Source organism: Montipora foliosa, chromosome 8 (genome assembly GCF_036669935.1).
Source record: "Montipora foliosa isolate CH-2021 chromosome 8, ASM3666993v2, whole genome shotgun sequence".
In the NCBI taxonomy this organism is placed as follows: Eukaryota; Metazoa; Cnidaria; class Anthozoa; order Scleractinia; family Acroporidae; genus Montipora; species Montipora foliosa.
The window spans coordinates 32,142,023-32,155,632 of NC_090876.1; the positions used below are offsets into that span (position 1 = coordinate 32,142,023).

At 39.4% G+C, this 13,610-nt stretch overlaps 1 protein-coding gene across 2 annotated transcripts; it reads left to right on the forward strand.

The window, feature by feature from the left end:
- Positions 1 to 8,529: 8,529 nt before the first annotated feature.
- Positions 8,530 to 13,269, forward strand: LOC137967826 (uncharacterized). Of its 2 annotated transcripts, XM_068814412.1 has the most exons (15): positions 8,530 to 8,821; positions 9,043 to 9,153; positions 9,273 to 9,356; positions 9,701 to 9,787; positions 10,024 to 10,252; positions 10,607 to 10,691; positions 10,865 to 10,977; positions 11,103 to 11,290; positions 11,402 to 11,523; positions 11,599 to 11,728; positions 11,845 to 11,997; positions 12,099 to 12,215; positions 12,301 to 12,351; positions 12,429 to 13,049; positions 13,149 to 13,269. In XM_068814412.1, exons 1-15 carry the CDS (start codon positions 8,648 to 8,650, stop codon positions 13,221 to 13,223), a joined length of 2,340 nt encoding a protein of 779 aa, XP_068670513.1. In that variant the 5' UTR covers positions 8,530 to 8,647; the 3' UTR covers positions 13,224 to 13,269. The 2 variants fall into 2 exon arrangements, with proteins under 2 accessions (XP_068670513.1, XP_068670512.1); XM_068814411.1 differs by having other exon boundaries at positions 12,429 to 13,198.
- Positions 13,270 to 13,610: the final 341 nt, after the last annotated feature.

Below are 13,610 nucleotides of genomic sequence, written 5' to 3' on the forward strand. Positions count from 1 at the left end.
CTGCAAACTTTTGAAATCGTGGACGTTTGCGAGACGAAGCACTTCGAAAATTATGGACCGAAGCCGAAATTCGCATTCCGTTTATTTATTAAGATTCAATATTCTCGCGTATTCGGGCCGACTGGCTTACAATTCATCAGTGCTGCGGAAACACACACCTTTTGGATAAAATCTGTCTCCTATATATTTTCGCTGCAGGAAGGAAGTGTCAAACGTCGATCGATCTACTCACAGTGCAGTCTCTGATGTTTTGGCGCCAATTTATTTGGAATGCCGCGAAGGCGCGAGTGCTTACCTGCCTTCGGAACAATATTTTGTGTTCTTAAGTGGTTATGTCGACACAAACTCGTACGATACTGACTCATAAGCAAGTGTGCAAAACGTGTAAGCCGAACTTACCGAGAACTTTTCTGCCGCTACCAATTCATTGTGGATCCATCCCTTATGTTGCAACGCTGTGTATGACTATTTGTTCTCATTCTATAGCATCTAGTTTGTTAGGCGCAAGGCTAAAACGAGCGGCAAATTATTATCTCATTGACGCCGGTCCACCGACCGACTTGTCTTCTTTCTCTCCCTCCGCGAAGAGAGCCTGTTCGATGTTGTTCATGCGCTTCCTTTCTAATGTAGGTGTTTGACAGCAAGGGTGCGTGGCCACCCTTTGAAATGAGAAGGGGTGGAGCCTCAATAGCATTTATCTCCTCACGAAATATTTTAACATTGAAGCCGAGATATGGCTGTTTGTTCACTCAATGCAAATAATTTACACTGAATTTTTTCGAGTAACTAAGTGTTGTGACAGTTAAATTTTGTGAATTGTATGAGAATGTAATTTTTCCTCACCCAAAATGCATTTAAACCAGTCATTGTTTGGATGTTTTATTTTAATATTCAGTTTCTCTTAACAAATGTAGACAGAAATTCAGTTTTTAAACAATGCGAATTCAACTATTTTGAGAGAAGTACTTCGAAGAAAAGCCTTGAAATTTTTGGCGTAATTCTGGTAGATGGTTTACAATATAACCATTTTTCTCTCGTAGCACTTCTAAGTTGCGACAGAAAATAAAAGCAGGCTTTATGTCTGCCCTGTCTTTTCGTTTCGGCCAGCTAAAAAATTCATCTCTTCGTTCTTCTAAGAAAGTTACTCGAACTTTGTTGGCAAGTTTCTTTTCTATTTGCCCAACAAAGAAGTCCTCTTCATACGCAACAGCGACCCATTCCTTTTCCATTAAGACTGTAATACTGTAGTCCTAAGAGAAGAAAAATATCAGTAATATGAGATCTCAAACGAATAAAATACTCCCTCATGCTATGGTCATTTAAGATGGGATTCTGGAGGACAGCGCCTTACCCAATCATCCTTGAAAGACTGTGATAAGTGGCCTTTATCTGAAAATAGCAAAAGAAACGATTGATCGCAGAACTTTTTTGGCTAACGTTTCGAGGGAAAGTTCAAGTTTAGATCCATGAACGGGGCCACTATACCTTTCTTGTGATCCCCAGCAATAGGTCTAACAGGCTGTTAATATAAATAATTGGGAAATTTAGTGTTTGTTACTGTGCCTCATTCCAATCATTTCAATTATATACTCAGCAGGAAGTGTCCTCTGGGTCTGTGCAAACATTTACCGCGTTTTAAATATATTCTAAAATGCACATTCTGTAAGGTACCCACCAACTGAAAACCGTTCAACTAAGCAAAGTAGTCAATCTCAACAAAAAATATCCGGCAGCTAGGGAAAATTAGGCCTGAGCTGTACTGAAGAAATCATTGTCTTTACCGAGTTGCTTGCCATGGTGTAATAAGGCCAAATTCGAACAATTCTAGGTGGCTAACATTGGAAGTTTAGCATGCGATAATTATTAACGGCAGGCTGTGAGCCTTTTCTTTTTTCTTTTTTTTTTTTCGGTCTGACTTATTTAATGTTTGTTCCCTTTCCTGATGTAAAATGAACAAACTTCACTCTGATACGCATTTAACTGATCACGATTTCAAGTTGTTACTGGATTGGGTGCTTACCGTGGATGAACATATGGGTTTTGTCAAACGACTTGTCTTGTGTTTGATCTGAAACAACACGCAATCATTTATTTAATAATTAACCAAGCATCCTGTTAAAAAAAAAAAAACTGTCAAAACCATATTCTCAAAATGGGAATGTAAAATGTAATGTAACTGTTTTACAAAGATTGTCGAGAGAAGTAGGACTGAACCGTGACCACATCACACCTTTTCCTTGCTTTCTTTTGTTGCTGCGGCCCTTAATCTTTCCAGAGCGGTTTCTGGTCTTGATAGCCTTTCTTCGTCTGGGTCAGAACTCTATAGAATAAGGAAAATCAATTTATAAACTAACTTGACAATGAACATTTATATGGGAAATAATGCCTCTGATTCCACCAAGAGGAAGGAATAAAATTTCTGTGGGCACTGATTCTCGTTCAGCGCTCTAAATTGCACTGGCAATATTTTGTGGGGTTGAATTACACTGGAAGGAAAAATGTATTTCAGTTAGCTTTTGACGAGCTTAGCTGTGACGTTTTAATTTGTTTGCTTTTACAAACTAGAATTGGTAACTTTTGTGAACTCACCTCTGAACTAGAAGAGACCGCACTTAAAGATTTCCGTGTCTTTTGCAAGACATCATCGTCCTCAATTGCGCTCTTAGTCTGCAAACATCAGATACAATTTTTCTCAGTGATAGCAGGCCAGAGTATGTGTGGCTATTGTATGTCGGGCACTCTCGTGAGCCGATATGGTCCACCCACTGAGGATACAGGTGGGCAATTATTCTACATTAGATATATTTTACCCCTAGATTTGTCAGCAGACGTTTTGCAACAAATTGCCCTTTGTCAAAGTTTGTATTACCTGTGCTAGGGTTGACAGAGGTACGTCCTCGTAAGTGATGATTAATGCTGTCCTAAAAAGTATCGGGAAGCTGGGGGAAATTGTTCCTGAGCTATATTAAACAAATCGTTATGTTTACCGAGTCGCCAAATTCGAACAATTCTAAGTCGGGTTACATGGAAAGTCGAAAAAGCGCCTTGGCATGCGATCGCTCTTGACGACCGGTCATGAGCCTTTTCTTTTTTGTGTGTGTCTGACTTGTTTAATATTTGTTTCCTTTCCAGGTGTAAAATGAACAAACCCCACTCTAATATGCAATCACGATTTCAAGTTGCTTACCTTGGATGAACATATGGGTTTTGTCAAACGACTTGTCTTGTGTTTGATCTGAAACAACACGCAATCATTTATTAATTAACTAAGCATCCTGTTAAAAAAAAAGCTGTCAAAACCATATGTTCAAGATGGGAATGTAAAATGTATGTAACTGTTTTACAAAGTTTGTCGAGAGAAGGAGGACTGAACCGTGACCATATCACACCTTTTCGTTGCTGCCTTTTGTTGACGCGGCCTTTAATCTTTCCAGAGCGGTTTCTGTTCTTGATGGACTTTCTTCGTCTGGGTCAGAACTCTATAGAATAAGAAAAATCAATTTATAAACTAACCTGGCAATGAACATTAATATGGGAAAATAATGCCTCTGATTCTACCAAGAGGAATGAAGTTATGAGCGCCTTGTGGCTCGTTCAGCGCTGCAAATTGTCTTGTAATGTGCGCTGGCAAAACTTTGTGGGGTTGACTTATATGAGAAAGAAAAAATGTATTTCGGTATTTTTTTCCTTTTACGAACTGCATTTGGTAACCTTTGTAAACTCACCTTTGAACTAGAAGAGACCGCACGTGAAGATTTCCGTGTCTTCTTGAAGACACCATCGACCTCAATTGTGTGCTTAGTCTGGAAACATTAGACATAATTTTTCTCAGTGAGGGCAGGCGAGAGTATGTGTGGCCATTTTATGTCGGGCCGCTCTCGCGCCGCTATGGTCTACCTACTGAGGGATAAAGGTGGCCAATTATTCTATATTACATAAATTTTACTCCTAGATTCCTCAGGAGACCTTTTGCAAGAATTTACCGTTTGCATACATGAACCGTAAACAACACATTACATGAACTTAATTTTTTCTCGAATTTAAGAGTAGCTATCACAAGAGCTAATTTCTCCGAGAAAACAATAACGAAAGAGATCAACAAAATATACAATTACTTGCGGACTACGATTCTGTGCAATATTTACAAATTATCGCTAAATGAATTAAAACTATACGCCGAATTTTAAGAGTACTCTAGTAAAAGCTTACCAAATTTACATGAATTTCAGGATAGCTAATGCTTTTTACAGATATTAAAATCGGAAGTGCGAATAAAGTCTGGCACTGAGTTCCATTGATTAGCAGCACGATAAGAAAAAGAACGAAGGCATAGGTACTTGTTTTAGGTATAGGGAGGGTCAGAATATAGTCTCCGCGTAAATTATAAAAGCTGCTACGGATAGTGAACGTATTCCTCATATAGATAGGATCCTTGGTTAAAAATAAACTTTTGTAACTAAAATTAACACATGTGTATAAGTTTATTACGCAGAGAAACACAATTTATTTTGTCCAATAAGTTACAATATGTAGATTCGAAATCATTTAGAATACACCTAAGAATCCTTTTATTCAAAACCTCTATTTTCTTTTTTTTTTTTTACCCGTGCTAGGGATGACAGAGGCACGTCCTCGTCACTGCTGATTATTGCTCCCTCATTATCTGTGGATTCCTTGTCTTCTGGGGATGAAATCTACGAAAGAATTAAAGAACTATTTTCATTGCCCTGCCAGTTAGTGCACGGCAAACGAAACAACGCTCGATCAATTCATTTGCCTCAACTGTGACTTGTAAGATGCTCGGCATCCTGATACATTTGGACTTTTTAGCCCTGGCGTGAGAGTCTTCGTTGTTGCGGCAGTGTTAAACTCGTTCAGATTCAATGCGTAAATGATGTACTTGTTTCAGTATTACTCGGCCACTTATGAACACTACTCATGGAGTCCACTTACCCTTGCTGCACTTGAAACATCTGACTCTTCGTCTTTATGAAGGACACAGTTTTTGTTGACCCAGCCCTTCGCAAGTTCATAAGTCTCGTCTCTTAGACTATCTACATCTCTCCGGTACTGCGAAAACTCCGGTAATTGTGAAGAAGAGCTCCCCAAAAAACCTGTCGGCCGACTGTCGGTCAACTGTCGGCCGACTGTCGGCCGACAGTTGACCAAGAAAAATAGGGTCAAACTTAACTTTTGTCTTATGTTATTTCAACCTGTTGATTTCAGTGTTACTTAGGCAAAGAATTAGAGACAGCTCGTTACATTCCTTCTATCCCTTGCCTTGCATAGGATGGTACTTGCTTGCACGTAAGGACTATGGCCGTTTTAGTGACCTCGAAATACAACAGTTTTTGAACACAGTTCCCTTACCTCTTCACTTTCTTTCTCGAGTACTTTAAGCCTTCTCTCCAGCTTATTCGCTCTTTTCCTTTCATTGTCAAGATCTTCAACGGCCTACAACACAATATAAGTTCATCAACCACAAAACAATGTCCGTCAGTTACTGTAGCTGGCTGCTACACTGAAAACACATCACCTGCTCCAGCTTAATTCGGAGATCCGTATTTTGGCTTTTCAATCTTGAGACTTCTTCTTGTAACTGTTCAAAGTTAAAGAAAAAAAATTACTTTTACACTGGATACAGCTGATTTGTATCGAAACTATAGGTGGTTAGTTATTGCGTGCTCTACGGGTTGCATTTACCTCTTCTATATTTCCGGTCGCTGCTTTTTGTATTGATGGGGCTCCCTTTTCGCGCTACAAGGAGATAAATAAAACTTTTAACTCACTTCTGGTAGAAAAACTATTAAACTAAGTAAAAAAAGAAATACGACATCGAATGACCTTTCGCCGCTTCAGTTCTTGAAATGAAATGTGTCCCTCCAATACATCCGACAGGAGTTTAAACTGTTCTTCTTCACTTTTATTGTACAGGGCCATGAAATCACCCTGTGTGACTTTCGTGTTCAAACGATTTGGTATCTGCAGCACTATAGAAAAGCAGCGGTTTGATAGCCTGGCTACCATTATGTAGTGAGACATATTGTGCTGCAAATAATGTAGAAATAATATATATGTTATCCATATATAAGTGTAAGAGACACATGAGAGCAAGAGGAAAAATTCCCGGGAAAAATTACATGTATTATAGATTTATTTACGTCGTTTAAATCTTTTACGGAGTGAAAATACTCAAGGGGAAAGATAAAAAGCTGTGTGCTTACTGGTTTTCCTTGTTGAATCACCAACTTTCGCCACTTCGAATAAGCTTGACCTTCTCGCGGTGGTTCGTGTGTTTCGTCGATGCCACATAACTGATAAAGGGACTGTCTTATTGATTGTACATGGGTTATGAAGTCAGGTGGTCGGCTGGTGGAAGAGCTTGACTGAGAATCTTCCACTACTTGAGGCTTCGGAAGTATTTGTCGTAAAGTGGTTGGATATGGAAGGTTGTAGGTTTGTGAGAATGCTGGTGGCATCCCATATGTGAACGGTACAAATGGTGCTGGATAAAAAGGAGGAGTGAAGATGGGCTGAGAATTTTGCGGATTGGCTGTGTTTTGGCTTGACGGTCCTGTAGTCGCCTCTGGCATAGGTACTGGTTCAATTGACGTGGCTTGTCCGGGAAATACCTGCCTTTGGGCTGAGAAAGCTGGTGAATCTCTCGCTTGCATGCTTTGATATGGCAAATAAACGTTGTGCTGTGTGAAGTTAAATCCTATACGGCTCATAAATTCTATCTGACTCCACCAGATGTTAAAGTGCTACGAAATTCCTGTGCGGTTCTCTTTTTAGGTGTGGACTTCTCATCCTGTTCGGGATAATGTCAACCTGAGAGTCGCGGTTGCACGCAAACACCCACAAATTCACGACAGTCAGTAAGAAAATTAAAGTACGCTGTGATGTGTTCAAAGTGTGGCACTCAGTTTCATCTTCAAAACTGAACCATACACCGAGAAATGTTTAAAACCCTGACTCGTCCTTCGTAAATTAAATTTTCTTGATATATTGATGTGACTTTCCTCTAAAACGTAAAACGGAACTGCATGCAACTTATCATACATTTTGGTGTGGCATGATAATAGAGGTTCAATGTTCTGATCAAGGCTACTTCGCATCACGGTACTCATACAGAATAATCGTTTTTGCTTTGCAGAGAGGGAAAATTAGCACACAATAAGTTCACATTAACTGTCGGGTGAAGGGGATAAAAGTTGAAGAAACTACATAAATTACATATTTTCTTTGATCTCTGTAGGATAAAAGCTACATATGCCACACCGAAAACTTCACGAAGGCAGTGATCGAATTCACTTCACACCCTTGAAGGAAAGCCGCCTGTGGTTCAACAAGTGAGACGAGCTCCACTTTCTCATAGATTCGGTTTCTGTACGTACATGAAGTTCATATAAAAAAGGGCGTTTAAACCATTTCATATTGTATACGTCTGTTTTCAGTAAATATCAAATCTTAAAAGGATATAAGTCACATCATTACACTTCTTTTTTTTTTTTAAGCGATTCAAATTGATTCAAATCCAGGGGTATTCTAAAAGTGACATGGGTTTGTAGGGAGAGTTTCTTCAAACTATCCGGCTCGCAGCCTTTCCATGGAAGTATTACAGTTGGGTGCAACTGAGTTCATACTGTGAGAGCGACTGATTCGCCACAGACTTACGCAGAAATTTACTCGGAGAAAACAATGTACATTCACCTATGTAGTGACAGACAGATATGAAAGGGTTCTTTCAAACAGTATTAATCGGCCGTGAGGAAAATGTAGATTTTATTCTATGGAGGTCAAAGAAAAGCTGTAATTTATGTCGTTTCTTCACCTTTTATCTCAACTGATTCTGTGCTAATTTTCCCTTTTGCAAAGCAAAACAATTATTCTGTATGAGTACCGTGATGCAATATAGTCTTGATTAGAACATTGAACCTATTATCAGCGAACTGTGGGCCATAATTCCGGGGCCATAATGCTCTTATTGTACGTCTGACAATACGTTTTGATTGGATAACACATAAGCGCGCCTTCGTATCAAGTTTTTATTTCGCCAAGGCGGGAATTTTGAGTTTCATTCAAATCTCTCAGTCATGGATTTCGTCCTATCGCTTTTTCTGTCCCTTTTGATATCGTTTACAATTTACTTAAAAGATAGAATTGTTGTGAATGTCACAGAAGGTGATCAAAGAAACACAACTAGCAACGATTTCGCTGCGTTTTGGGAAGAGCCTGCGATTTCGCGTTTGGTTGACACTCTACACGGCTTTTACCGGGGTGAAGATAATGACGACGAAGATGGCAACGAATTACCCCCGTTCAGGTGGAATTATTTGCCTCTCACATATATCGATCCACTACTTCACTACAACATTGGATGGCAACCTGAGGAAAAACTGTTGTTACACTCCAAGAATGTCTTCGAGGATAGCCACTCCGTGATGTGGCAGATGATGTCACAAGCACAGAAAGGACAACAACAGGTTGGTATATTTGCCACAGATTAGCTGCTTTTTATTAATAATACTGTTGACTGCTTGGCAATTATGATAGCAACTCTGGGTCTCTTATCCTTTAGACTTCGCTTGATGCAGACTGTCAGTGTGCCGGTGCATGTAACTGCAAGACGTTTCATCACACAAGGATGAAAGTAGACTATGTGAGAACTCATTTAAGGGACCCTCGCAACCGCAACCTGATATTACCACTCAGTATTGACTACCGACTTGCTGAAAATAAAGAAGCCTTGGAGCAAATTATTTGTTGTTTGTTGAACATAGACAGCAATAAGTGGGAAATATGCTCTGATAGGCAACCGGTAAGTGTTGTCTTCTCATATTTTGACCAATATTTTAATGTAACGCACACACGACACCGACAACCTTTTCATAACCGCAAGCGTCACGCTAGATTCACTTGTAAACTTATAAATTGTGTCTTTTATTTAACTCTTTTTGGACGCGTAGATTTTTTGCAATGTCCATCCCTGTAGTTTTTCAGGTTTTATTTTACATTGACCATATATTTTTTTATTCATAGCTTTCCTCCACAAAAGTGTCCCGTGTTAATCATGGATCAATTTTAGAGGCTTGGCCAAAACCAGCTGGTGGCGTCAGAGGAGGCAAAAGGACAGGAGGGGGAGAGAAAAATGTAGGTAACGTTGAAAACAACAGCAGTAACAACCCAAAAGACTAACCAAAAAAGCCTAAGACTAAATATATTATGCATAATATAATATCTTGACTACTCGCGTCTTTTTCTTTGAAAAGGAACGCCGTAACTCTGCATGTAACTCGATAGTGGATCACGATTGCGAACCTGCAAGTAGTAGTGACAGTGACGACGATAGAGAGGTAAGACTTATGCCCTGTTCACGCCAAACGTTAACCATGCTTTGAAGATGTTTAGTTAAAAACGGTTTCAAAGTGTTTTCTTTTTAAATCATGCATGCTGCTTTTTGTCCGCTACACATTTAGCACAGCTATTAAAGGCATGTATTGAAACTCACCTGAATCTCACGTAAAAGCCACTCCAACATTTTTCTGTGGAAGATTTCATTTTGTTAAATCCAGGTTAACTAAACATGTCTTCTTGGTGTGAATGGGGTATTACTGAAAAAAAATTATATTCATTGACGCCGAGTCCCAAGGTGGGCCACTTTCATTCCATCCGGTTTTCTTTTCCACTCACCCTACAGTCAGTAACAAGTATCGGCGAGTATTGTGAGATTGAGGAAAGCCGGCACAGTGACCAAGTAGCGACAGCACCCGCTGCCCAAAACAAGGTATTGACTATTGACTGATCCAATTGACATTGTAGTAATTTCAAGTTCAATTAATTTTCTTAAGTACACTGATGTATAACTGAAGATGTTGCCCAGAATGCTGTATACAACTTTTAAGACATGGGAAAAGGCAAGGAAACAAGTGACAATGTACAGTTTTTTGCTTATGACATAGTAATGGGAAGGCTTTTATTTGCATTTCTGGACTTAAGCTTCTCTTTTTTTTTTACGAATAGAAAAAAAAACAATGTACCAAGCGGATATCAGTGAGGAAAGAAAAAGCTCTGTGCCCGAAGGAAATAGAAAAGGCCTCAAACATGCCGTGCTGTAGAAAAATGTGCACAAGAACATTGATAAACAAGGAGGACATACTGAAATGCCGCAAGACTTACAGATCTTTGCCTGAAAAAGAACAACGTTCCTTTCTCATGACGTTTTTTACATTCTCAGTTTATGAACACAAAGGTAAAGTCAATTTGCGGTTGAGGTCAATAATTATTGTCATACTGGGTCTAGCCGGTCGAGGGAAGCTCTCTCTAGCTGTCATACCCTACATCTGTTCATTTACATGAGTGCCATAAAAAATAAACATATTTTGATAAGTTAACATCATCATAGTGCAACTGGTGACGACGATTTTTTCCTAGTTTGCTTGCTGACGGAGCGATATTTTGTTTTATCAAATGTATTCTTCATATTCTTTGGAAAACCCTTCCTCGCTTCTTCCTTGCTGCTGGCCACATGTTTGACGTCACGGACCAGTAAGCAAGTGTTACGGATGATAATAGTGTCATTTACAACTTACCATGTCTCTTTAAGGGAAGAGATGTTATTCATTTCGAGTAAATGGAAAGGACCTTTGCAAAAAAGCATGGTTGAATGCTCACAGCATTTCTTCTACAACGTAAGTAGTAAAATGCCACGTCTCTCGGTAATAACTGGAAGAATCACAAGTACATACCAGTCAGTTTACTCGGATTGCTTTTCAACCCTTGCAATTTTCTTCTCATTTTCAACATAATGAGACAAACTTTCACGAGAAGGTATTTATCATCCTTTTGTATATCTTACACGCAGGTTTCACCGTCTTCTAGGGGATTATGAAAACGGGAGGACGTCCCCAGAAGGGAATAGAGGCAGCAGGCTTACCATCAAGTCCAGTTACCTGAGGGCAGAATCGTGGTTCGAAGGTTTGACAAACTTTATCTGTCATACATGATGTTTTTGGACATCGCTTGTAACATCGATTGCAACAGTGCGGTTACGAAAAATTCGTGAGTGTCATGGAGAACAATATTCACTTATTTCTACACAGATTACGTCGATAGCTGTGCTGACCGTATACCTAACGAAGACAAATATTGCCTACCGACATGTCTCACCAAAAAAGAGATTTACCTAACGTATGCCGATGATGTGAGGTCTACGGGTTTGTGTCCCGTTTCAAGGCCGACGTTTTCACGGATGTGGAAAGCGAGATTTAAGAATGTTATCATACCAAAGGTGGGTAACCCTGAATTAACGAATAAAATACCGATGGAAAAAGAGGCACAGTTTTACATACTAAAAGCCTCACTAATAGTTTCCCCTCTCTCTCTCTCTTTCTGTAAATAGGAAAACAAGTTCACAAAGTGTGGGGTCTGTGTGGCTTTAAAACTTTGTCTCCAAGGAACAACGGATAAGGACAAGAGGAAATCTTTTGCAATCAAAAGAAAACTCCACAACGAACAACAAATGTACGTTTACTGAAATTAAATAAGATTTCATGCTTGTTGTGTCTCACTGACTTGTTTTCTATTGGCAATTCAAAGGGCTGAAAGGAGAGTATATTATGGCAACTGCTTGAGAGCTGAACGGGAGCCGAAGCGCTATCTGTCATTAATTCTGGATGGTATGGATCAGTCCAAAACCAACATACCACATGCAAATTGTCTGTCAAAGGTGAGTATAATATCCAAGAAGATAAGTTGGCAAAAACTCGCCTAATTTCATATTTATCAGCACAGGTCCTCGTGCTCAGACTGACTAATTCCTGTTTATCTTTTACTTACTAATAGGACGAAACATACCACTTCTTAAGGACCCACATAACTGGAGCGATATCTCATGGGCATGGGAGAATTTTCAGTTTCATTGATCTGATGCGGTGGCCACACGACTCTAATTTGACGCTGTCTGTTTTGTTGCGCATCTTCCTTGAACTTTCTGAAGTATGAAACAGTTAATTTAACCGTGCTTTTTTTTAAAGATACAATTTCAAATTGGCTTTTTTTTTGCTTTTATTTTCTCAAACTATTTTTCATTTCCACAGGAAGGATGCCTACCACCGTACCTATTTCTTCAAATGGACAACTGCTACCGAGAGTGCAAGAATAAGTATATCCTGGGCTTTTGCGCACTTCTGGTTGAAAAAAGCATATTCAAAGAGGTGAGATACAGAAACACCTGGAAGCACTGAATAAATTAGGACTGAGAGAAATAATTTTTTAAAGTTATATTGCTGCTTTTGACAGGTACAACTGTCCTTCCTAATGGTGGGTCATACCCATGAAGATGTCGATCAAGTAAGCGATTTGAATAAGCTGAATTAAATGCGTTGTATTTGTTTGAAATAAAATCTTATAACAATGTAACACTTTAGTTTTTCAGCCGCATTTCCAAACTCTTGAGGAAAAAGGATTGTATGACTCTGCCTGCTTTGGAGAAAGGAATTCAAAAGGCACACACGCCTTCTGCAGAAACTGTCTTGGTTGACTTTGTGTATAACGTAAAAGAATGGATCGAGCCATGCCTTAACAACATAAAGAACCATGTTTACCCTCACTCCTACAGATTTAGCAAAAGAGACGGTAAGGGGGAAATGAAATACAAAGCTTGGGCCAAGGACAAAAACTGGTTACCTGAAGGAAAAGGTTTACAAATACTTCATTCTTTACCTAAGGGAACCCCTCGTCTTGTTAAGCCAGATACACGAAAACTACTGGACATCAAGCAACTAGAAGATTGTGTAGAAAAATGCAAAAGGCTTACTACTGATGATAGAAAGTGGTGGAGTTCATTTATATCAAATGAAAAGATTTACCGCCAGAAGTGGACTGATGCATCAGACGAAATTCTCCAAAACCACAAGAAGAAGGAATGGCCGTTGAAAAAGTTAAAACAGTATAAACAACTGGAGAACACAACAGAGGGAGACCCAGATCAATTGCAAAGAGAGCAGAACTTGAACGACCTTCTACGGAAAGCAGATCGCTGTCCAAACGTAAGTTACAATCACACAGCCGAAAGCCAGTTACACGGTGAAGGAAGTGGGAAGCAGTTTTGGATAATCTCTCCTATTTATCTCCTATTTTTTTGACAGGTAGTTGTAAGAGAAAAACGAAAGAACAACCGTCCTGGAGGTCCACAAAGAAAAAGGCAGCGAAAGGAAAGTTAGCCCCAGAAAGAAAACTGAATTCTCTGTTTGTTGTTGCAAAAGGCGCGACGTTGTAAATCTCAACTTAGCGAAACGCCGATTCCTCGTGATAATGCAACAAACTGATGATTACATAATAGACCAACAACGATGAAAATCGTAATATTATACGCTGTTACTATCAGTCCACATATCCGTTTTAGGACCGGGTCGCACTAAAGGGCAAAATTGATTTTGTTGAGATATTTCACTCGAATTTCCTTTTCCGGCATTTTGTACAATTGGGGTCGCACAGTGTCAAACAATGTGTCACCAGAGAAAGATAAGATCCATCTCCCAGCAAGCTTGAGTCACATAATCACGGCCAAAACTAAAACATGGAACCACGACAAGTAGCTTGCGCTTTTC

What these genes read in the sequence shown, in the direction of transcription:
- LOC137967826 (XM_068814411.1), top strand. Translation starts at nt 8,648, where the DNA reads ATGAAAGTAGACTATGTGAGAACTCATTTAAGGGACCCTCGCAACCGC. An exon ending in CTCAGTTTATGAACACAAAG is followed by an intron (nt 10,253 to 10,606) that starts GTAAAGTCAATT and finishes TGTCTCTTTAAG; the next exon opens with GGAAGAGATGTTATTCATTT. An exon ending in GGCAGAATCGTGGTTCGAAG is followed by an intron (nt 10,978 to 11,102) that starts GTTTGACAAACT and finishes ATTTCTACACAG; the next exon opens with ATTACGTCGATAGCTGTGCT.